At 40.4% G+C, this 25,502-nt stretch overlaps 1 protein-coding gene across 2 annotated transcripts in view; it reads left to right on the forward strand.

Annotated features, from left to right (window-relative positions):
• The window catches only part of ntn1a (netrin 1a), a 57,819-nt gene that overhangs the window by 19,638 nt on the left and 12,679 nt on the right, over window positions 1–25,502 (forward strand). Inside the window, exons 3-5 of one of the 2 annotated variants that reach the window (XM_005934427.3) lie at window positions 10,392–10,580; window positions 19,489–19,638; window positions 21,477–21,530. In XM_005934427.3, the coding sequence (XP_005934489.1) occupies window positions 10,392–10,580; window positions 19,489–19,638; window positions 21,477–21,530 (393 nt within the window). The remainder of the gene's footprint in view (window positions 1–10,391; window positions 10,581–19,488; window positions 19,639–21,476; window positions 21,531–25,502) is intronic. The other variant, XM_005934428.3, reaches the window with a different exon arrangement.

Consider the following 25,502-nt stretch of genomic DNA (forward strand, 5'->3'; position numbering starts at 1 on the left):
CCCCTGCTTAGTATGGTCATGCCACTGCAATTGCTAATTAGCATATAATAAATAGTTGAGCAGAGCTTCCATTTAGCGTTGATTTCCATTTCTATGCAAATATTAAAGCAAAAATGTCCATTTTGGCTTAAATTTACCAAATAAACACTTGCTCCTAAATCAGGGAGAATGACAGGTCCTTAAAGTGCTCGTGTAAAATCTCCAGACAGCTGTAGAGTGGACCTTCTGGTGATATTTTTGCCAACTGTTGCTTCCAAAGTCAATAATGAACTTTTAGTGTCAACAAAGGATGACGTCAAAAAGGCAGAAGGATCCAGGAAACCACTTGTATCAATAATTCCCATCATATTTTTAAATGTTTACCCAGCAGAAAGAAATCTAAATCTAGCTTATCCCTACCCCAGCACTCATCCACTTACCCTTAAGCAAGGCGGAGCCGGTGCAAAATGGGAGTGCCTTCCAAATGAAGGTAGTGAACGTCACCCTGGGGCTCTGCTTCACATGCTGTAAATAAAAAATGCATTTAAAGGGGGAAAAAAGTAACCGAATAAGAAAGAAAGAGAAAGAGTGGGGACAGTGGAACAAACGCTCTCTGTGTTTTCGGCCTAAAGAGCCAAACCAGCTTATATAATCTGCAAAGCATCTAACTTCAAACACCATTTATTTTACTCATCTAACAGTCACCAATCAATGTTGGCCAAATGTATTGTGTTATAAGATGATGGGTTTAAAATCTTTAGTTGACATTGTTGGAAGACAAAGATGACTTTAATTGCAGAGGTTGTGGGATTAGTATGAATCACAGCTATGGAGGAGCGTGAGTTAGCCTTGTGTAAACTCTGTCTTATTGTCTAACACTGACAGCACCAGCCCATCCCCGTCAGCCTCAGGGCCAGCAACGCACAAGACGACCTGCCAGGAGTTATATGAACCCAAAACACTATGGATCTGCTAGTCCCATAGAAACCAAACTCACTAAGTAAACAGACTGGAGGTGATGTTTGACATGAGCAGGGAGAGCCTTTGTTTTGGGAAGATTTGGAGATCTGTCTCGCCTGTTTCCTATGCCTTAGTGGAGTTTGTAGACGTGTGATGCTTCTAGCAAAGGAGACAGGGCTGGGTAATGGCTGGATGTAAAACAACAGAGAGCAAGACTGTGGAGAAAGGTTATTATGCTTGGCTTTGACAGCCAGGTGACAAGGAGCTGTACTATGGTTTCAAACCATTGCACAACTGATTTGCAGCTAATACTTGAGAAGGAGCTAAGTCTCAAACAGTTCACACTGTGATTATCAGATCAGACAGTGACGGCGGAAAGAAACATCAGGCACTTGTTTCAATAATCCACGCTTACTTTGTAAGGGAAACATTGCTTCATCAGTCAAACACAATACATTTATACACTATTCCCACTCATGGCCTTTCAATAAAAACTCAACAGCTCTCTTAAGTGAGCCCAGCGATTTTGGTCTTCCTGATACAGGAACTGTAAATCCAGTTAGTTCCAATCATCATCACACTCAGGAGAAATCTTTTGCTATCGTGCCACTACATCCGTTCACACATGGGGCTCCTGAATATAGAGGTCATATGGCTCTGCCAATGTTATCAGTTCAGGTTCCTTAAAGACTTAATGTCTACAAGAAACATACAGAATGCATTCACTGTTTAAGCTATCTAAGCAACAGTTCGGTACTGTTGGACTATATTGTGATATCACACAGCAGATTGTTGTCTGGACTCAGCCAAAGTTTATGTAGATACTGCTTTCAGCATTGCATTACTCCTAAAGCTGTCAGCCCCTTATGCTATTAAGACAGCTGCTCTTAGTGGGTATTGTTCAGCTGGGAGCTATGGAGACCTGACAGGGCCCAAGAATCTTTATTCATCCTAAAAGGCCTTTCACCACTATAGCGCTGAATAGGACCTGCCAATGTCATCCTCCACCCATGGCATTTTTATGGCATAGCTGACATATACACAACGCACTCTCGTCAGCCCCTCTGTGGCTCAACCCAGGGTCCTTTTATTCCCGCACTGTATATCAGCTGTTGTTTTCCCATAGACACAAACTGAAGGAGATCTTTTCCAGGCAACGCCACTTTATCTGGGAATTACGCAAACACTCACTTGGAGACACACATTTTACCGGCGATGGACGCAAAAATAAAGACAGACTGGAAGAGAGAATCTCTCTCATGGAAGCGTGCACGCTTACACTTGCGCATGCACGCATACCTTCTCACACACGCTTTCTGCTCCACGCACACCGCTCAGACAAAAGATCATTGATTACTCAGCAAATGGATGCACCACTGATCACAGGGTAGCCCTTTTACAAACTGGTCTGTTATGCAGTCTCAGCGTGGGGTGGAAGTGTTGCAGGGGCCTGAGGCAGTGTGGCTTTGGAGGGTGAAAAACTGTGTGTGTGTGCGTGTGTGTGTGTGTGTGTGTTAATGTGAAAGTGCGTGCACACCCATCGAGGCTGAGAAGTGCTCCCATGCTGCGCTGCCTAACGAGAGGGCAGGTCAGCCATTAAATGGGCACTAATGCGGGAAATTGGAGGCCATTAGGCCTTTCTTTGTTGTTGTGGTTCTGTGTGGCTAGTTAGACTCTTGAAAAAGGAAAGGCCTTATTAGCCTCCCCATGCAGACAGCGAGTGAATATATGGGCCATTTAGCTCAGCATGCAGCGGGCTGGCCTAGCGCTGCTGTACGCTGCTATAGAGCGTAAGGCCACGTGTACACAAATGAAATGAAATGCATTTAAAATTGTGGGGATTTTTTTTTCAGTTGCATTTGTTTCATTTGTATTTTGTATTTAAACATCAGTAGAAAGAAATATGTTCTGTAACTGTTTTCTCTTCAGTGCAAACATAACTGACTTGAGTATTCGTCCACTTTGACGTAAGTTTAAAGTAAAGCCACAGTTTTAAGACAATTTTAAAAAAAAAAATCAGTGATAGTGCCATGTCTGTGTTTTATTTTTGTTCCTTTTTCTTTAAAAAAAAAATACAACAGGTAATAAGCTTTATTTGTGATACAGAGTGCAGAGGGGAACTTAACAGGAGAGAACGTAGTTACTGGAATTATTAAAGTATACAACATACAAAATATCAGACACGATGGTTTGTAACTACATTTCTATTAAAGAAGTCTGTTTAATAAAATAAGCCCAAGTTTACCATTAAAGTCAAGAAAATAAAAACTTTATCTTCTTATATTATATTTCTATAACTGACTTTTAATAATATAAATAATAAATAATAATAATAAACTTTATTTATGAAGCACACTTAAAAACCAAGGGTATGCCAAGGTGCTTAACAAGTAACATAGAGAATAGAAGGACGATAATAGAAATAGGACCAAAGCAAGTACTAGGTATGCAAGCAGGTAGCTGTCACTGATACATAGGAAAGCAACAGGTACACAGCAAACAAGAAATTAAATGAGCATAAAAGTGCATAATATAAAATCATAAAAGAAATATTAACTAGAGGGAAAGGCAAGATTGAATAAGTGGGTATTTAGTCGTGATTTGAACAGTGCAATGGAATCAGATGCACGGAGGTTGAGAGGAAGGGTATTCCACAGTACCGGGGCAGCCAGAGCAAACGCACGGTCACCCCGGGACTTCAGCCAAGATCTGGGTTGGGTCAGAAGTAGTTGAGTGGCAGATCTAAGTGTTTTAGCAGGAGTATGTGGTTTGAGAAGTTCACTAAGATAACTTGGCGCTAATTTATTAATAGTTTTGAATGTAAGGAGTAATATTTTAAATTGAATACGGTACTTTATGGGCAGCCAATGCAAGCTAGCTAGAACAGGAGTAATAGGGCAAAATTTCCTGGTACCAGTCAAGAGGCGGGCTGCTGCATTTTGGACTGTTTGCAGTCTAAGAAGAAGAGAAGAGGGAAGACCGTAGTACAAAGAGTTACAGTAATCCAACCTGGAGGTCACAAAAGCGTGAATAAGCTTCTCCAGGTCCTCATGCGGAACATAATGCCTAGCCTTAGAGATAAGGCGCAGTTGGTGGAAGCTAGATCTCACTACAGCAGACACTTGCTTATCGAGTTTGAGCGAGCTATCCAGCAGTACACCCAAGTTACTGACATAGTCACAAGAAAAGCTAGCAAAGGAACCCAGGGCAGCACAGAGTTGGGCACGAGGGATTTTACTGTTGAACATCACAATCTCAGTCTCTTTAAAACAAGAGAATTACTCAGGAACCATTCTTTGACCTCCCGCGTGCATTCTTGAAAGTAGTGCAGGGACACAGCAAGGTCGTCAGTAAGTTCAAAATAGATCTGTACGTCATCGGGGTAACAGTGGAAGGCGATATTGTATTTTTCAAAGATTGCACCTAGATCTGGGAGGAGAGCTGGATAGAGAACTGTATAGTTTTACTCTTTTTGGTAGTATTTACCTCAACCTACTGTGAATCCATAGCTTAATACTGACCTTCACTACACTGCTAATAGCATCATGAGGGACTCAAACGTGCCAGTTCTCACAGCTCTTTCAGCTAAGCTACATTTTATCACACAGCGACAGAACTGGTATCATACTCTCCATACTCGCGCCCTGAGTTGCAAAATTTACGCTAAAAAAACATTAAAACTAAAAACCATATATGTTAAATGATGGAATAAAGAAAGGACAGATAAATAAACAGGTTGACTGAAAGGGGGTCTGACAAGAAGGTTACGGCTGCTTGACAGCAAATGGAATCTGTCCACTGGAAATCAGTCCACGCTGCATTTTTAATCTGCCTTTGATAAAACTGCAGGACTGATGAATATTCTGTATGACCTGATCTCAATTAGTCAAGTCTCCTCAAGTTAAGCCTGCAAGTAGCAGCAGCAACAGCAGCACACTGATCTCTTCCCATCCCTCTGTCCGCCTTATTTTTTCTTTTCTCAGGCACTTTCTTTCACTTCTCATCTATATATATTTTTTTCCTTTTTGAAAAAAATTCTTTCACCCTTAGTACATGCAGTGTATGAGGCAAAGTGCTTGTTAAAAATACTGAAACTGGGCCTCCTTTGGGGACGGCAGAGATCCAGAGTTTAGTTAGGGGTTATTAGAGACACAGTGAAGAGGGCCAGAGGGCTCACAGGGGGCTAAAGTGCTGCGGCTAATTGGCTGCAATAAAGGAATTAAATTAGCCTGATATAATCTCTGCAGCGGGTGCCTCATTCTCCCATCCATAACTTCTTCCCACTCGCCTGCACGCACGCTCCATCACCCTAGTTCCATGGCATTCCCAGGGTGCTTCACACCATACATGAACATCAAACAGGTCCACACACACAAAACCATCAACTCCCTCACACATTGCACCCTTCCTTTTCATTATTAGTGCTTCCTCTCATTTAGAGAGGAGATTCTTTCTGATTTTTTTCTCAACACCTCACCCTGTAGAGATTTGCAACTCCGTGTTGCAGTGAGAAGTGTTTTGGATCATTTTCTATTTGTCATAATGGACTTTTTATCCCAGTTTTAAAACCTCAATATGAAACATAGTTGATTTCTCTTCTCTTCAGAATAGATGAAAGAATAGAATTTTCTGGTAATTTCAGAAAGAAAACCAAAAGAAAACGACAGACTTCTCATGCATACAAGAACATAATTTACAGGTTAATACCAATATGTGTAGAAACATGTGTTTATTTTTTCAAAAAAACCCTAACCCTATTGCGGCATCATCTAAAATAATAAATATTCTTTATGGCATGATTGTTTCTGTATCCAAAGAGAACTTCAAACGCTGAGTTTAGTATGTCTGTCATCTTGGTGCCTTAAAACACTCTCATTTAATTCTGTTTTTATTTAGTAATTCCTGCCTTTACTGTGCCCGTGCCTGGATCAACAGGCACAAGATAAAAGTGAGAACTGATGTAATGCATAGAAAACTAAATAAACACTTGAACCAGATACTGAAAACAGGATGCAATTAAAGTGATTGTGTGGAAACATCTTTATAAGCTTACATGTAACCAGCAGTATTTGTAGTACGTGTTGGCTGCAGATTAAATGTAAATATTTCTGTGACTGCACATCACACATTGTTTTGTTAAACACTTATTATAGTGGTTTTTTTTTAAAGTGAAATTCTTTCATTGTTTTGGGAGAAACAGCGGCTGTCGGTGGATCAGCGATGGGTGATTCACTCTTCATAGGAAAATTCCACCATCAGGAAATTTTCATTTGTCTCCACACAAACACGGGTGGTGCTAGAGTTGCCTGTCACTAACCTAATGCCTTTAAATCACACTTTGTTGCAGCAATACAAACCAGGATTCAATTCAGCTGCAAAACAATTGTGACGTCCGTGCTGAAATCCCAGACGCCGCAGCATAATAGCAGCATTGTTTTTCTTTTGACATATTTCTATAAGCGCAAGGATGCCAAGTGTCATCCTTCAGCTTACAGTAACATTTTTGCGGCTGCTGTCTGTTAACAGTCAGTACAGCCATACGCATGCCTGAGCTCATTCACCTCCACTTACTTAAACTACATTTACTCAAATATACATGTAATATTTACATGTAATATTTACATGTAAACGACGAATATTTCCCATTCAATTATTATCTCTACTCTGCTGCAGTTTAGAGTTGTATTATTCTTTTAACTCTACTACATCTTTGATGGTTTTGCAGTTATGTTACAAATTAAGCAACATATTATTTAATACACTGAACCATATCTGATATAGCTCTGCCCGCTGCCCCAGTAAATCCCATATTCATTAATGCATCTCTAAGCAAATTTAAGGGTAAATGCTTTCTGCCATAATAACCTCCACATTAAGACATATTGTATTTCTCAAAAAGAAAAAAAGCAGTACTTATACATACTAACATACTACATACTAACTTATTTTACATCTTATTATCCTTTTGTCCATCAAAAACATATTACAGCTAAATACGGATATCCAGGTAGAATAGCATTGATTATATTAAACTAGGACACCATGTGGCTGTATTTGATTTCGGTGACATACATGACAAGCAGTGACCCTGCCAAGCTTTTGTAGCTTGTGTGTTATAAGGGTGAAGGAGCAGGCAAACAGTGTGGATCCAGAAATAGCATGGTTCTATATATGTGTATGTTTTAAGTTTGCGAGAGAAAATTGTGCATTACATGCTGCCATCATAGAGATTAATGCACACTACGGTGCAGGGCTTGTAGCAAGTTATTTGAGGTCCTTAATATTTTCAGTGATAAGTTTTTGTGAACTTTAGGCTTTCTTTCCTTAAACGTTTTCACACCAAAGTCAAAGAGTATAAAGGTCAGTATTTTTCCGTTCTGTCTTAGGGGTGGGTTAGAAGTTAATCTGATTACTTTTGGGTCATCCATAGGATTAAAAGTAAACTGTTCATGTGTGGACTCCCCTTGGTGTTTGTTTGAGAGTGGGGCAAAGAATAGCAGACCTCCGGCTGCTCCCCTGCTTGCATGCGGTGGTGTTGGGTTTTGCTTTGCTGAATTTGTTTAGGGTAAGAATTGGGTGAGAGAAGGAGCGAGTAGGCTGGAATAATTTTAGACCAGTGGGAATGATGGCCATATATAGATATCTATATATATGTGATGTGTGGATGGGACATTAGAAATCTATATAAATATTGTTCAAAAAAGTATAATCAGTGTTTCCTTTTCACAGTTTTCTTAGTCGCTTATTCTTCCTAATGTGTCTTTACAGTTGTGGTAATGAGCAGCCGGCAGCTTTAGTCAATTTGGAGTAAAAGTGGCAGAAATCACTTGCTTGAGTGTCTCTTTACAACAAATCATTGCTGTGACCAACATTGCTCAATTACCAGGCTTATCGTGAGTATGATGAGCTTAACCTCAACCTCCAGCTCTGTTGCTTGAAATTTCCCTCTAATTAGCAGCAGGAAGGCTGTCTAAGTACTTCTATGAGACTGAGGTCAGTTGATGGAGGCTGGGAACCACTCAGAGAAACTAATTAGCCAACTTTCCAAAACACACACAGACAGTGGAAGTGCAGGAAACAGCAGCATCGAATAAACAAATCAATTTTCTGCTAAATTCTACAGTTGAAGGTTAAAAGTTTGTAAGAGATGCAACAATTAAATGCAGCATTTTGTCATTTCAAATAGTCATGGCTCACTCTACGGGAGGTGTTGAAAGGCTGTAGGTAAGCTTAGCTTCATCCAGCTAAATCTGTTACACTTGTTTAAAAGGTATCACTTCACACTTCTTTTTACTGCTCACCTGGGGGCGGTTACAGGCGACTACAGACTTGCTATCCAGACTGAAGCAATTAGCTTGATTGAAAACAGACCAAAGTTGTTCTATAAGGTAAAAGTAGTATTTACTAACACTGCTTATTAAAAAGAACAAAACAATACAATTTTTTATTTGTGTTAGATATTGTCCAAATCACTACTAGAGGCATAAAATTGGCTTTTTTCCTGTGTGTATAAAAACTCTGATGGCTAAATAACAGACATAACTTTGCAGGACTCCTGATAAACTCATGCCAGGCAGCAATTTTTAGCTTGTCTATGCTTTAATTTGAACAAAGCCTTGTTGATATAATTTTGAAAACAGTAAGCGCAGATCAACCACTTTTTCTAAGTTGAGGGTCATTGAAGAAGCGATGTGAACATGCTTACATCAGTCCCAGAGAGTATGAAGGTTTAGATGGGCATTCATCTGAGATAATCTCTTATGAAGTATGCTCTCTGGTACAAAATTGAAAATTCTCTGGGGGGGCTGTGTTCAGAAAGGGTGTGAAACTATTTTTGTAGTGTAACAAAACCATGTCTGCAGGTCAGAGGCTGCACACTGCTCCTCCACTAGTTTCCCCCTCTCTGTGGTGATCTCTTTTACCTTCAGGCATGCTCAGAGATAGCTTTCACCAACTATGGCTTGACGCTGGAGACACTAAAAAGACTGAGCCTACCTCCTGGCATTCAGAGTCTGGATTGATTGGCTCAAGGATTTCAACACAGAGATCATTTGAGAGATTTCAAAAAAAGCCTATAATCTAATCCATTGTGTATTTATATGTTGTAGCTAACAAAACATTTTGTCATAAAAGGTCTTTGAATGGATGCTTTATGCATTTTTATCTCTCAACACGTTTTCATCACAACATTTCAGCATAGACACCCAGTACTGGGTTGGTTCTAGCTGTGGACGAGAATCAAGACATGAACAGGTGTAAATCAAGCTCAAGACAATAATAAAACATTATGTCTGGGACACAAATATAGTTCTCAATAAGATAAGTAAGACTGGAGAACTCTGGAGCAAAGACTACTGAAACAGAGTTAAGAAAATATCTTTAATTGCTATTGAATGTCTTGGAAATATTACCATCTTCTAGTATTGTGATAATTCTTCTTCTTTTTTTTTTTAGATTACTTTTAAAATGGGATCAATCTGAGTAAGTCTTATGACAAAATTGATAAAGCGGGGATGGTCAACAAGCAAAAAAAAAGCATGACTAATTAAACCGCTGCCATCCTGGAAGCAAAGCCACCAATAGTCACTACTGATAAGACACTAAGATATGTATGTGTGTGTTTTAGATATTGTAATTAGGTCCTTGGAGTGGAGAGAAGAAGTCTCAGAGGTCCCAGACATGTTCAGAAAAAAAAAAAAATTCAGAGATGTACACGCACTGAGCATACCAGTGAGAAATCTGGTTGAGGGAAGCCGAGGGAAGTAAGCCCTCAGCCTTCCTCCGTTATGACAGGTAGATGATAGAGCGAGCTGTCAGTGCCGAAACACGCGGATGGATGAATCAACCGTGGGACATAGTTGGATCCAGATAACCCCCTTTAGGTACACACACACTGTACCGTGTAGAACCGCACACAGTCGTGCCACAAACTGTATCAGAAGTGCTGCGGTTAATAATGCATGAATGTCTCTGTGGTGGAGGAGGACTGGTGTCTCGGACGGCCGGCCCTAATGAAGTTGGGCATGTCTGCCTCACTCTGCTGCCAGAAAGTCATGAATAAACATTAGCCGGCTAATTAAACTCAGCACTGGCAACTGTACTCATCAGTAAACAAGAGGCAGAGAGGGGTCTCGCACATACTTGCAGGGGATTTGCATGTAATAGAGAAATGGTAATACAAGCCTTTCACTTTCTAACTAGTACAGTATGGACTCTGGAGAGGACCTTTAGCAAAGGAAAAAAGCTGTGCAGAATATTTGATCAAGTGAGGTAGACTAACCCTGATCCTGACAAATAGATTAAAAAAACATTCTTAATACACAAAATATACTGACACATTAATAATAATGAAAATGGAAACTGTGCATTAGATATGATGTATCGATGTGTTCAGTAAAACATCGAATTGCATTAATTTAAACTGTTTGCATTCTGTTGTGTTTCCCCCACAGCCTGCAACTGCAACCTTCACGCCCGAAGGTGTCGTTTCAACATGGAGCTCTACAAACTGTCGGGGAGGAAGAGCGGAGGAGTCTGCCTCAACTGTCGCCACAACACGGCAGGTCGCCACTGCCACTATTGCAAGGAGGGCTACTACAGAGACCTGTCGAAGCCCATCTCACACAGAAAAGCCTGCAAAGGTACAGGGCTCTGTTTGTCTTCTCTTTTGTAAGTGACCGGGGCTCGGATTGATCCATTTCGCTCAAGAGTCCCTCGGCTTTCATACGGCGTATACTGAACATACAAGCCAATGTTAACATTATGATGTGCGCTGCTTTTTTCAAGAGTGGATTTTATATAAAGGCAGGAACAAGAGGATTTGTGGTCTTCACATTCCTAAGCCTGTCTCACCCTCATCTTCCTCTGTCAGCGAAGATGAGTTGGGGGTCTTTTGGGATTGTGGAGGTCGCGACGGTGGTGGTGGTATGGGCGGGTCGGGCTGGGTGTTCCCTCGTCGACGCTGAGTTATTTGGCTTAGTTGGCGCTGGGGTGAGGGGATGACAGGACAAGAAAAACAAACAGAGCTGAGGTGTGAAGTGATCCTCGGTGCGAGTCAAAGACTAATGAGAACCCAGGGAGGCTGGTTCAAGGGCTGCAAAACGAATTGAAAAGAGAGCAGGAAACAAAGCAAAAAAGTCAAGACCAGAAGGATGGCAGGAGAATGAAAGATGGGAGGGAGGGAGGACTGATGGGTTAGAAGAAGAGGACGAGAGGAAGGGGACACACCCCTACGCAGGTGTGCTCACTACTCACTGCTGGATGAATCGCATGCCATCGGCCCTCACCGTAGCTAATAAGGGTCAAAGACAGAGAGGTGGTGGAGGCGGAGAAAGAAGTGACGGTGACTGAAAAGAGAGAGAGTATGTTTTCTCACTTCTGCTATAGCTGCAGGGAAAGATAACAGGAACTGAATCCCTGTGCAAACAGGCCCAGAGACACCTCAGATTTACTCTGTATGGATAAAGCATCTACACTGATGCAAGCATACCTGTTGGAGGGTTTCAGAGCGCTCTAAAAGCGAGCGAAGACTGCAGACAGTTTGAGCCAGAGTTTTCTTATATCATTCAACAGGAATTTAAAAAAAGTAACCACCCATTTGTTAGTTTAAGAGGGAGCATGTCTATAAAGCATCAAACATCTTTAAAAAACATGTTTAGATGAAACAATGGCGTGTTAAGTTGTGTTGTAGTCAGCTGCACACATTACGAACGCAAACGACACCACTGATGAAAGATATTTGTCCTCAGCGTCTGCTCGTTTCTCTGTATTGACCATAAAACCTTGGAGAACGTGCACTTTTCCGTGTTGACATGCTTCATGCTGCTGCAACGAAAACATTTACTGACCTAATGCAAAAGAACGTCACAGATGTTTCACTCAGTCACATTAAATTCCTGTCATTCAGCAACCGCATCGAGCACATTTTCTTCCCCGCGCAAAGACAAATTAATAACAAAGAGCTCTAGAAATGTTGGAAGTAATTCCCCGCCTCGAGTCACTCGTGACCAATATTCCTCAAGTGATTTTAACACCTTCCATGGCTTCGGGCCCATTCTCCAGTCGGCCAGGAATGCAAACACGCATTCATCACGACAGGACGTTTTGTGTCGTTTAACCCCAATCTACTGCTGTGTCTACCAGGCTGGCTTATTCGGGAGATTTCACCTCTTTTTTTGTTGTTTTTACATCTCTTCTTGTGTGTCTAAGACTTGATTCTTTCAGCATCTCATAACTCACATTCATTGGTGCTAGTTCCTCACACTGGAAAACTAGTTTCCTCGTGGTCCTGCTGTGCAAATATAAAATGTAAACCCACTCTTATAATTTATAGTAGAGGCAGCATTAGCTACAGATAGTAGTGCGATCTTTCCTATTTTACCATATTTGCTAAAACCATAAACTATATCAATGTTTCATATGATTACAGATAACTTTTATTACTTTTTAATTTCTTGCACTGGTGATTTCTCCGTGTGCTCAGGTGCCGCTTATATGAGAAATTATATGTGTTTGGCTGAAAAAAAAAGGATAAAGCACGAAAATGATGTTGTAGTTACCATCCTGGTAAAGTTAAAGCAATATGAGTATTAAAAAAACAAATCCCCAGTTAATGTCACAATAAAAGGTTGGGTTATTTTATTTTATTTTTTTACCATCAATAGCAAGCGCTTTAGCTGAAAGAGAAAAAAATAATCTGTTTTCACTGATGTGGAAATGTGTTCTCATACAATGATGACTAATTTGATGTTGCGAAACTTTGGATAAATGAGTCATGAAGTTAAGTCAAAACAGCGAGTCAAAAGCTGTGAAAAATGCACGTAGTGTGGACCTCTGACATCTGGAGTAAAGTGATGTATAGCATGTGCATCTGGGTATGTGGGGCTGGCTCTGCATTCTGTAGCCGAGTAAAGCTTTCCTGATAACTAGTGATTCGGATTCAGAGAAACTCTGCTCCCCCCATCTTCACCTGTGTCTTCTGCTTCTATAGACTCTGTGCACCTTCTCTTCCTGTTTAACTGTCCATTAGAAACCCTTTTATATTTAAATTCTATATTAAATAAATGAATGAACTGACTAAATCAGTTCTAATAACAGAAGATGAAATGTGAGATGCTGTTCTCAGTTTGTCAAAAGAATTTCCTGCTTTTGTCAGTTTGATTTTATTGCATAACCTCAATTCCAAAAGAGTTTGAATACTTTGTAAAATATAATATTAGAATGCAGTGACTTGTTAAAGTCTTTAACCCAGGTTTTATTCACAAAATTGAAAATGTATCAAATTTAAATACTGAGAAAATTTACTCTGTCAGTCTTGGTTGTGTTTTCTGCTTCATGATGCATAAAATGTTTTCAGTTGCTGGAAGGGCTGGACTGCAGGCAGATCTGTTCAGCAACTGGACTCTTCTGCTATGAAGCTATGCTGTTGTAATACATGCAGTATATGATTTAGCAATGTGTTGCTGATATATGCGAGGCCTTTTCTGAAAGAGTTGTCATCTGGATGGGAGAATATGTTTCTTTGAAGCCAGTACATAACTTTAAACACTGGTGATGCCTTTCCAGATGTGCAGACTGCCAGTTCTGTGGGCACTAATGCATTCCTGTACTAACAGGGATGCAGGCTTTTTAATGCAAGCATCAATAACAAGCTGGATGGTCCCCACAGAGGATGCTGTGCCCATTTTTTCCAATTAAGAATTTCAAATTTAAAACATCAGATTTAGGTTTTCTTATGCACATGAGATTTCTCCAACTTTTCTGAGTCTTTTGAGGATATTATTTATGTACTGTAGATGATGAGTTATTCAGAGGCTTCACAAGTTTGCATTGAGAAACATTATTTTGAAATTTTTCCAAAAGTTTTTTTTGGTCTGGCAAACTTTGTCTATTTAAGATCCTCTTTTATACCCAGTCATGTTACCAACCAGTTAACCTAATTAGAAATGTCCTTCCATCTGTTTCTTCCTAAAGAAAAAACAACAACAACATTTTACTTTTATTCCCAGTCCCAACTTTTCGAGATGTATTGTTACCATTAAATTCAAAGTGAGTCGATATTTTTCATGAAAAAGTAAAATGTCTCAATTTTAGGTCAAAACATTCTGTTGTTGTTGTTGTTGTTGTTTTTTTTCGTTTTTTTTATTTATATTTTACACAGCATCCTAACATTTTTGGACTTGGATTTGTAATTGAATATCTTTGTATTTTGAAACAAAACAAGCAGTCTGCAACCTCCCTCCAAACTAAGAATGATGGAAAGAACATTTTTCACTTTATTGGCGTTTCAAAAAGCACCTTAATTCCATTCAGTTTTATTTATATCTTAATTATGAATGATTAATTGAAAAAAAGTCATTAAAAGATTAACCAATCATGGAATTATTATTATTTATATTAATTACCAGTCAAATCAGCATTAGTGTTGTCATGCACGCACTTATTTCATGCAAAACCCAACACTGTGATAAATGAAGTCTGCGAAACCGCTGAACAATTAAATCATATGATCTATAATAATGTTATTGTTACAGGATAATGACAGTCCCAGAGGCTCATAGCAGGAGTGGAGTCATGTCATATACTCATTACATCAGTGTTCTGAAACTAGCGAATACTAAATCATCTCGCCCACACTAGGGATTGATTTCTTCTCGGCTCCTTCACGTGCACCGCTGCCTCTCACCGAAGTGACGTGTAAACAGATTTCATCATTGTTTATAAAATTGTCAACTTACCCAAACGGTTTTGTTCAATTTGATCCATGAAATTTGCCAGGGTTTATGCACCTCCCACCTCTCCCAGCACAGTGTAATTACAAGCAAACACTGTCCAAGTTCTACAGAGGTATTTGGTTACATCAAATTAGACTTATAATAAGGGGATCTGTGGTAATTACCCCAAGCTGACAAACGATACGAAGCATGAACTCGTTCTTTTGCCAATTAAAACATTTTTTTTTCCAAACTATATTTGGAAACTTACTCATGAAGACTTTAAAGATATGTGTCACTGTGTTACATGCCCTCTTTGTCTGTCGCTCTCTCTTTGCTAATGAACTTTGCAAAGTTACCGCACTCCGCTTTCCCCCCCTCTCTCAGACACCTTCGTATGCTTTCAAAGTTCTGCCCTGCCAAATTCTCTCAGGTTTACCACATCATAACTCAAGATAATTCAATGGAACTCAAACCGCAGAACTAATTTCTGTCTGCTCCTCAAGCAGCGTAGGCTCTGCACCGAAGTGACAGCAATTAAGCGGTCTGGTTATTTATTGAACTCAAAGAGAGAGAGCCCTTTGCCGTGTGGCCTTTGGAAAAGAATGAGTGCTGCAGGAGCACGGGCATGTCGAGGAGAACTCCAGTTTGCTTTTATATGTGTAATACAATCCTCTCAGAAAGCAGCCCGTTTCCATAGGAGGTCATCTGGAGTGAAAAAAAGGGCAGAGGCACATCTATTACAAAGTTAGCCCTGCCTGGTGGCCACATACACAGGCTGAAATTTATTACTTTACCCCTCATTGAGAAAGAGTGTAAACTCAGAAGGATTTTCAGTCAGCTCTTGTTTGTATCTTTAACCCTTTGATGCCTCTAAATAACACATACTGAGTGTATTTCAGTTTAGCTTAAAGGGATGATGATCAGATTTGAAAAGACGACAAGAAGCAGCAGTCTGTGTGGTCTTTGATGCTTTAATAAATATAATACATAAAACTCTATGGCGATATGTCTGTTTAAAGTTTAAGTAGCTGATCCATTTTTTTTATTTATGACTTCTATACTTATTTCAAAAGTTAGTCCTGTCTTTTAAAATGATGTTATACAGTAGCAGAATATGGTTACATTTTGTTTCCAGGCTCCGAGTGCTTCACTACCCTCAAAATATGTCATATAGAGAACCTGGGGACTAATGTGTAGCCTATAGGTGAGTTGTGAAGGGTGGAGGGGTCAAAATAGCTAGCAGTAATGCCTTGCTACCATGGAAATTTGGCATTTAACATACACCAGCTTGAGGGTGTGTTTAGCAATACAGTGTTTGGAGAGTAAGGCCTGTCTTATGTTTGTCAAGCAGTGCAGAGTGAGTGAACTGTCCAATCTAGTTCACAAGCTTTTCTCTGTGGGCTAAATACTACAATATCTAAAGAAATACAAGAGAAGTCCACAGCAAATAAAAAAAGACCTGCTCTTGATTAGTTCTCCTCATAGAACATCAAAACATGTACCAAATTAATCTCGAGCTTGGCACTGGTTCTGCGATGGATGGATTAAGTTCAAACCTTCAGAGCCTTTAAATGTGAACATCAACAATCATGTAATTACATTGGTCAGTTGGATGATGAGGAACATATTCTGCGTACAGGGGACAATTAGTCTTTGACGGAGGGATAGTCTGTTTCAATCAGAATAGCACCCTTCGACCCTCCTTCCTTCGCATATGTCTTCGATTGATACAGTTGAATTTTTTCTCATTGACCACACATAAAAATGTTTTCTACGAGGGTTTTGAAAAATATTGCTTTTCATTACTTCGCTTTTAACTTTTAAAATTTTTTATTTTTTATTCTTTACGGGAGTGTGCTGAAATCAATTAGCAGAACACGCATGTCTTTAATGTGTTGCGCATTAAACATCATTCACAAAATAAGCTCTTGAAGAACATTTTCGGCTCTCGCGGTGGCCAAAACACGACTCCTTGGGCCATTGCAGCCCTATTATTCTCCTCAATAAAACATTAAAAAATACAAGAAGCAAGAATGCACCCTCTATTAGGTACGCATGCCATTTAGAAAGCTGTTTATAGTAAAACAACTGAATAACACACATCTTTCTTTTGCTCTTCAAAAATACTTGTGGAGGAGCAGAAACCTAATTATAATAGAACACAGACTCAGGAAGCTTGGCTTTAATCCAGGGCCAACAAATTATTCTTACTGGCACAGTGTGCACAAACCCAATGAGGGAGTGGAGTTCAGACTTCAAACACCAGCTTTATGGTAAACGATAGGCAGAACTCAGAATTCTTGCATTGTGCAATCTCAGACTTGGGCCCGACCGCTTGCCTTTGAAAAAGTCTTCTTCCCTCTTCATTAACTGCGGACGTTTTTCATTCTTTAAAACGCAACTCCCAGCGGCAAAGGCTCCCTTTAGTGTCAGGAATTCCTTTTTCATCTAGACACATGACAGTAATGCATAGCTAACCCCCCAGGTTACAGGTTTTCTGTTATTAGAAAACGGTCGCAGGTTCTCTTATAAACATAATCCAGGTCTTATTTTAGATGTCTCTCAGTTTTTTTCTTTCTTGGAAGCGTTGAGAAAGAAGGGCCTCTTGCTCTCTGGTCCCCATATCTCCCCAAGCCATCTGGAGTATCCCTGAAACACAGCACAAGGCCACTTAACCGTTTAAGTGGACACACACTTAAACCAGAAACTCTCACTTGCACCTCTGGAGTTAGTCAGTCTTCTAGTCGACAGGTGTGTCACTGAGTCGGACAATTTGTCACTGGACAGGATAGCGAGTCAGTCGGCTCTCGAGCTGATGAAGAAGACCAGATGTGGAGGAGAAGGAGGAGGAGGCTGAGTGTTTGCCACCTGTACACCATGTGCCGTGCACCTTGATTTACTAGCAGGCTTGAGGCTCTGAGCTGAAATTATGGGCACACGCTCTTAAAAGCATAACCTGAGCTCTCTGAAGCTCCAAGCAGAAACTCGCTTTGCCTCCTCTGCATCGGACTCCTCTGACGTTCTCGTAAATTTACAGGCATGAAGACGTGCCGGGGCAGCCTGCACAGTCTTTATTGGGCTTCCTGAAACCATGTGTTTGGGTCTATGTGTGTGTGTATTGTTCCTCTGAGGGAACAGCTAAGCAATGAAAGCAGTGACAGATTGGTCTGATAAAGGTACTAATAGGTACACACACAATGAGGGGGGCTTTCTGAGTCTGATAAGAAGGCTCAACAGTCCAAGTACGCTTTCTAGCTCTCTCTGGCTCTCACACAACACACAAACACACATGCATGCACACACACCAAAAACAGATAAGAGCAGCACAGAAGCTGGAACACAGGAAACAAGCAACAGAGATAAAACAGAGTTTGATACAGAGAAGAGAGGAGGCACCCCACGGACACATAGACCTTATCACAAAAACACTTACTTCAGCTGGAGAACAGAGTTGTCCTGTAGTCGTGTGGCTGATTTTTTGGAATATCTCACAAATCAACAATTGTGTTATTTCCAAGAGTGAGAAGTCAGTTATAAAGAAAACTTTTACAGTTACATTAATGCTTTAGAGCAGTGTTTTCCCCAAGAACAACTGTAACGTAGATCTCCCCGAGAGCTCGTCAGGTATACAACCCATCTCTAAATAAAAACCACATCCCTGCTCATGATCAAAGTAAAGATAAAGAAATCACAAGATCTCAATGCATTGTGACTGACACCACACCATTCAATCTTTTCATATAACCACCCAAAAGAAAAAAAAACATTAGTGGAACTGACCAATCTGTGTGGTTAAAAAAAACCCGACACACATTATTTAACCTGCACCTGTGAAGATTTTAAGGGAAGGGAAATGAGTGAGCGGAGTTGGCCCGACTCGGAGAGATAGCGCAGCGAGGTTTCCAGGAAATAAGCAGAAAATCTAATCTTTCCACAGTGAAGAATATGGCGCTGTGAGTTTGTTGACAAACTGTGTTTTTGGCTTTGCAGGCGTTTCAAGTAAAAATGTGAAAATGGTGATAGATTAGGTCTGGTCTGGATTAGCTTGTCAAGAATTGCAGTATAAAAGACCTATTAATTCTCTTACCTCCCCCTCCATGTCAGAATCACTACTATTTAGACCAAAAGCAGATGAAAACACAAAATAACCCCTCTAAGACAACTATTACTCAACACCAAACACGACCGGTTTGGCTGTGAAATAAATTAAGGGTTTGGATTAGAAGGGGGGGGGGGGGCATTTGGAAAATGATTACATTCCTGAAGCATATGTGTTCGATAGACCCCCCAGTGTGGGAGGAAGTATGACAGACGTTTTAGGCTCACCTTCAAAGCCTGAGAATAATCAGAAACAGGCAATTAGGATTATCCTCCATTATTTTATCATTTGGTAAACATGCACAAACTTTCCTCTTCACTTCACGTCTCCAGCTCAAATAGAAATTCAGCCTCACTCACTTGCAGAGGTACATATATAAACAGACATATCTGTGATCTGTGTTAGGGCGGCATTTAAATGATGGCTACAACACACAGAGTGCCAAAATGTCAGGAAGTGTCTGTAGACTTGGAGGATGTGTTGCTCCTTCACTCACGATTCAACTCGGTCGGGTCCACGTTGGACGTGTGTAAGTTCTGTCTCTCTGTGCACGCCTCCACCTCTCACGTCTCTCACGTCTCTCACCACTCTATTGTTGTTGACACACTGCTGCTGTGTACCCACCTGCACTCTCTATAGATATAGTATATGTTTGTGTCTCCCCACATGTGTGTGTGTGTGTGTGTGTGTGTGACCACTCACTGTGCCTCTCTTTCTTCCTCTGTTTCCTCACAGCATGTGATTGCCATCCCGTGGGTGCTGCTGGCAAAACCTGTAACCAAACCACAGGACAATGTCCCTGTAAAGACGGCGTGACTGGTATCACGTGCAACCGCTGTGCTAAAGGCTACCAGCAGAGCCGCTCGCCCATTGCCCCCTGCATAAGTACGTTGAACCAGTCTTTACCACATCTGCCTCACTGTAGCAAAACATGGCCTGGCAAAAGGTCAGGTGTGATGACAGGCATATGTACATATTCAAATAGCACACACAAACATGTGATACGAACCCATCATACACTGTTTTACACTTTTCTTCAGAAGAGTGCATCTCTCTCAACTTCTAATCTTTTTTTAGGTCCAGAATTTTCCTAGTTTAAAAAAACACACCATTAAAAGTGAACCCCAAGGTTATGGCTGCACACACTTGTTGGCTCCATTAATCTGAATAAAGAGCTGTGTCAGCTTCTCTAAGCTACCACAATGTCTCATGGGATGACTAAAGTGTACTACCTTTTAATTTATTATTTACAAGCCATTGTAATGAAGACAAAAAGATCAAAATATATGAAATCGCATGAGAGAAGGTCTGTACCTCAAGACAGGATAAGAGAGAGAGGGGCTGCAGTATCCAGCATAAGAAAACTTAACGGACTCTCTCAATGAATTGTCTCTCTCCTTTAAAGCAAAACATTTGACTGCTCATCCAGTTTAATGTTCAGTACATGTGTTTATGAGTTTGAGTTTATATTACTTCCCACTGTTGTCAGTTTAAATTTACACAAGTAAAATATTAGAATTAGACCTATCGTTTAAATATCACATAATGCAGATGTGCACTCATGTGAGCAGATCAGCATCAGCAAATGGACCTCCAGGACAAGCATGCAGATGAGACATACTTTTAGAAAGCAGGTTTTTGTCTGTGTAAATTGAGAAAATCTCATTTTAATTGACCTAAAGACTTGATTGTTTCTTTGTCTCCTTAAACACTCTTCACTGCACCGCTGAAACCACCACACCACTTCCCTCAGTGTATCAGGGTCTTTCCTTGCATGTCACTTTTCCTTCTTTCCTCATAGTCTACGTGAATAATCTAGAAGTCTTTTTGATTGAGCCCTTTCTCTTCACAATGCAACAATAAAATAAAAAAAGCATTATACCGACATATTACAACAAAGCGTGTAACAGACACGCCGGCCTACCACAACTTACTGCAACTTCTGCATCCGTGTCCATTTCACACTTTGCTTCTCCAAAATGTGAAATGTACATACATGCAGAAGTTGCAGTAAGTTGCAGTTACAGTAGAGGGAGATATTTTATTTCGAGCCGATATGAAAATAATCACGGGAAACCGTTGAAACAGACATTTAATATTAATACATTTAAATGTAGATACATATTAGCCACCAAGATTAGTCGATTCTGGAAAGTCTACCAACTTCGTGGCTTTAAATATATTATTCCCCCTGCTAGTAATGCAATTTTAGCACCTAGTAATGCTTTTTGCGTTTTGGAAGAAGCAAAGCGTGAGATGGGCAGACTTGTTTATGTTGAAGGAGCCAGCAGGTAGATGAAATAACATTTTAAGCTTTTAAGAAAGCCAGAATCCAAACTTGCAAGAAAGGATACACAATAAATCGGACTCTAAGTTGCACTTCAGACGAGGAAAAACATGCAGCAAGTTCAGACTCAACTCCTGCGTCACCAAGACACAGTTCATTGCCATTAGGATATCTTCCAGACGCCCCGTCAGGAATTTATTTACTAAATTTTCTTCTATAATATTAACACTGAAACCTTGCCAGAATATATCACAGAGGTTTAAGTTTCTGGCTCTAACAGTGACACATTTTCATGCTTCTTTAATAAATGTGCCTATTTACATCCTGTAACAACCTCCACACGTCCACACAGCAACATAAGAACATGCACTGCAGATACACATAATAATAAAACTGATCTTTCTTTGTGTCTCTGTCATGTTTTCTCTGGGAATAGAGATTCCAGTCACACCTCCTACAACCCCATCCAGCAGCACGGAGGAGCCATCAGGTAAGCACAGCTGAGAGTAAAACATTTAATCTCTTTTACATATTTATCTATATGTTGCTATAAATCAGTATAAAAGCACATTTGTCCTCGAGAGGAAACGAGGAAAATGCCGTGGGAGGATAAATGTATTCAGTATGAGCTTTTTAACCAGTTTAGTTCCTCGTCCTCTCATATTTTTTCCACAAGTGTAAAAACAGTGTGCAGGATAAATTGGATCCCACTTGCCTTTCCCCTCCTTATTACTGGGGGGTTCATGAATATTAAATCCATTAGCCGCAGCCCTGGGATGTGCCTCCTTTAATCTCTCACACTTTCACAATTAATCAGTCTAACTGCGGCACAGTGGGGTGTTGGTTGAGTGTGCAGCATTGGGCTCCAGTAGTTTGTTTGATTTGATATTTCATCTCTCCCAGCTCGCACTTTCCTCTCTGATGCAGTGTAGTAAGAGGAGGAGTGATGGAGGGATCTGGATTTTGTAACTTAGCAAAGGATGTATTGGTATTCTTCTGTTTCAAACAGTTCTGTAACATTTGGTTTGCTGTCCAGTCATTAATTGAGGAGCATAAGATGAGGATAAGGCATGGAATATCAGATACTGCTACTACTTTAAATGCAGTTTTGTTTATAATCTGCATATAAGTGTTGATATCTGTATATAACAGTTATTAGAGTAGATAGAATAATGGGAAATATAACTATGTAACTGATATAAGAATGAATATTAGTGCTCAAATTTAGAGATTCTAGAATCAACTGTCAGCTTATCAACTGGTTAGATTTCTGGTGATATGTCACTACTGAGGGTTGTGGCAGGCTCAATTAGTTACCCAGGAAATGGCATAAATGCTGCCAGAAAACCGAAAAGTGGAAAAACCCACATTTTCTACTTCCTAAAGAGACGTGCTGTGACTGTATGAACAGTGTTCGAATCAGTACCGCTTTTTCTTTCACACACAGTGGAAAAAGTTGATCTGGCTCGTGCCATGTTTTTTTTCTCCCTCTCAAATCAAAATGGAAGAGGCCCAACATATATACATGTCTGTAAGCGAGTGTGTGTGTGCATAAGGGCTTTCTGCAGCTGTTTGGTGCTCTGAGGTTTGAAATCTTCCCTGAACAGCTTTGACTGACAGCACAGTCCAGCTATCACTGTTGTCCAACCCTCCTCCACCTCTTTTCTTTTCTCTTTAAGTCTCTTTTCACTCTCCTCCACCTCCTTCGTCTCCCTCTGTTTCACGCTTTGTCTTCACATAACACTGTGGGTGGTGCAGAGCTACAATATCTGGAGTTTCTCTGGGCGCCCCTTGTCAGGAATCTGTCTACTTTAGGGTATAGGACATATTCTGAGGGATTTTTACTTTTATATATTTATTTTGTTAACTTAAAAAATGCTAATTCAATGTGACAACACAGGAAAGACACATACAAATTCCTTGTATGTGTCTGCACATATAAACATATAAACACGATTCTGATTCTGAAAGAAAATAGACTTTCACATAATTTGTGCATATTTATCGTTTCCACTAACTGTATTAATTAAATCATCCCTTTTGATGGAGATGGTGTTAAAGTGTGAATTATGACCCACCAGGCAATCTGTTCTTCCTTGAGGCTAAAATCAAGCAGACTGTAAGGTGACGGACATCCTCTGTTGGTCATGTCAGAAGCATGAATAGCGATTGGTCATCTAGCCCGCCCGGTCTTGAGGCCCAGAGGATGCATACATTATCCTCCGAGCCTCTTCATGGGGTCACACAGCAAACCCACCTCTGCTCAACCTGGTATTCCTGCAGCTATGATTGCAAACAGATGTGGCTTGTATGCAGTATTCAGCAGTTTTGTTTTTTCTGCACAGTACTGCATACTAAAAAAAAGTGATTATGATTATTATCTGCATCATTATTATTAGTTAGCAGCAGGAGAAAGAGTATTCCAACTTTTTTAAAGCTTTTTTTGAAATGCGTTATGCCTTTTGTTGTACCCAATGTACTCGGGGGAGATGGCGATCAGATCAAAAAAGAGGCCGTTTGCACTTTACCCACATTAAATTAAATTTACACAATTAAATTAAATTTATCTACCATTTATTAGTTTTTTATTAAAAGCATATAAGAAAATGTGTACAAGGGATAGAAGAAGAGGAACAAAAGTGAGAAGTGGTGGATTACCTGCAAAAAGTTTGGAAAATGAAGAAAACGAGAAAAAATTAAATGTAAATGGAGTGTGTGAAAAATTGAGATTCTGAAGACGAAGATTTGAGCATGAGTTAAGAAACATGGAAAGTTAATTTAGAAATAAATATGAAAAAAATCGGATGAGGTGTTGAGTATGAGGTGTTGGGCTGACAGCTATGAGGCAGGTGTCTCGTTGCTCCTTGCTTGAAGGCGGGGAGTGGAGCTTGCCGGGAGGCGGAGGGTGTGAATGGAGGTTATGAGGGAAGATGGAGTGGATATTAATTTGTCTCCTGCAGTAGGGCTCTCCCCCCTTTCTGACCACACGGAGGGTTGGAATGCATGGAGAATACCTCCGATGGTGTAGCGCAGACAAAACACACATTGTGCTGGTAGGTCATGGATGGCGTGAGTCGCCACTCCCACGGGTCACGACAGAGATGTCTGAACAGCAACGAAATGTGGAGGAGATTAACTGCAGATGACCTGCGATGGCCGCCCTGGCCCGTCAGAATACACAGGATGTGAAAGTAACTAATGATGATGAGGAGAAGGAGAATTGGAGTGACCATGATGATACTTATAAGCATAACAAGGTTCAGCCCTACATACTGTATGTGTGTGTGACGTGTCTGAAGCTGGAAGTGATCAGGATCTGTGGCGAACCCCTCCTCGGATTTTTTGAACATGAGTCTTGCTTTACACACCCTGTTGAGTACGAGTCGAGTCCAGCGTGCTTTACGGCCGTGTCAACGTGGGATAGATAGAGAGAGAATAAATACAAGTAAAAAGACACTGAGTTAAGAAAAAATAGAGCCAAAACAGAAGCACACGTTATCAAATCATCGTTAAACTTTTATCTGAAATTTATTTGCTGCTTTATGCCATTAAATTCTTGCCATATTTATTTCCCCCGGCTAAGCTTTCAGAGAAACCCTACAGGACTCCATGCTGATTTAAAACGGAGCAGTTACAGTAATGGGCGATGCCCCAGCTCATCGGAATTGATTGCACGCCACCCAAAATAAAATCTCGAATCGGGTCAAGAATTCTAATAGCCTCTCTTCTCTGCCTGTTGGTGGCTGAAAGCAAACCATCCTTTGCTCACTGACAATACAATGAGAAAGAAGTAGGAGGGGGCTCCTTTTCTTTCTTTCCCCTTTTTTACTCTGTCTTTCTTTGCTGGACGGGATCCAAACTCACAGTTCTAATGTAAGCAGCCCGGCACAGAACAATGGAGCGCATTGCATGGCAGCACACTGGGCTCTGAAATCTAATTACGTGCTTTATTTGCTGCAATTTGTTTCTCAATCAGTCTGCTTCAGGGAGAAAGCCCTCCTCCCGGGCCATCATTTACACCTTCTTGTCTCACTGTTCTTCTACCTTTGATGCCTCTTGCCTCTGTGGTCGTGTTCACACATGTTCACTTGCATTTAAACATTAAGAGCAGCTTTGCATAGTTTTAAAATCAACTGTAACTGCAAAGCTGTAGCACGTGCATACTGTACAAGTATATGCAATCACACAGCTCCCTGAGCAGCTCTCACTGTGACCCAAATGTTAATATTATTAATCATTTTAAATATTTAATTTTATATATATACTAAAGGACAGCTAGGCACTTTGGCATTTACTCTGCTACAAACGATGCAGACTTCTTGGCTGAATGTTAAGTTGTTTGCATTCCAGTCCTTCTCTGTATAACTCTAAAGTACTGACTGCTCATTTGCATTGCATTCACCTTCACCATGCTATTTCTCCACACTGCTTTTGTTTACTTTAGCTTGCATGCCAAGGTGTC

Source organism: Haplochromis burtoni, unplaced genomic scaffold (assembly GCF_018398535.1).
Source record: "Haplochromis burtoni strain Fernald_Lab_line unplaced genomic scaffold, NCSU_Asbu1 Contig_181, whole genome shotgun sequence".
Classification (NCBI taxonomy): domain Eukaryota; kingdom Metazoa; phylum Chordata; class Actinopteri; order Cichliformes; family Cichlidae; genus Haplochromis; species Haplochromis burtoni.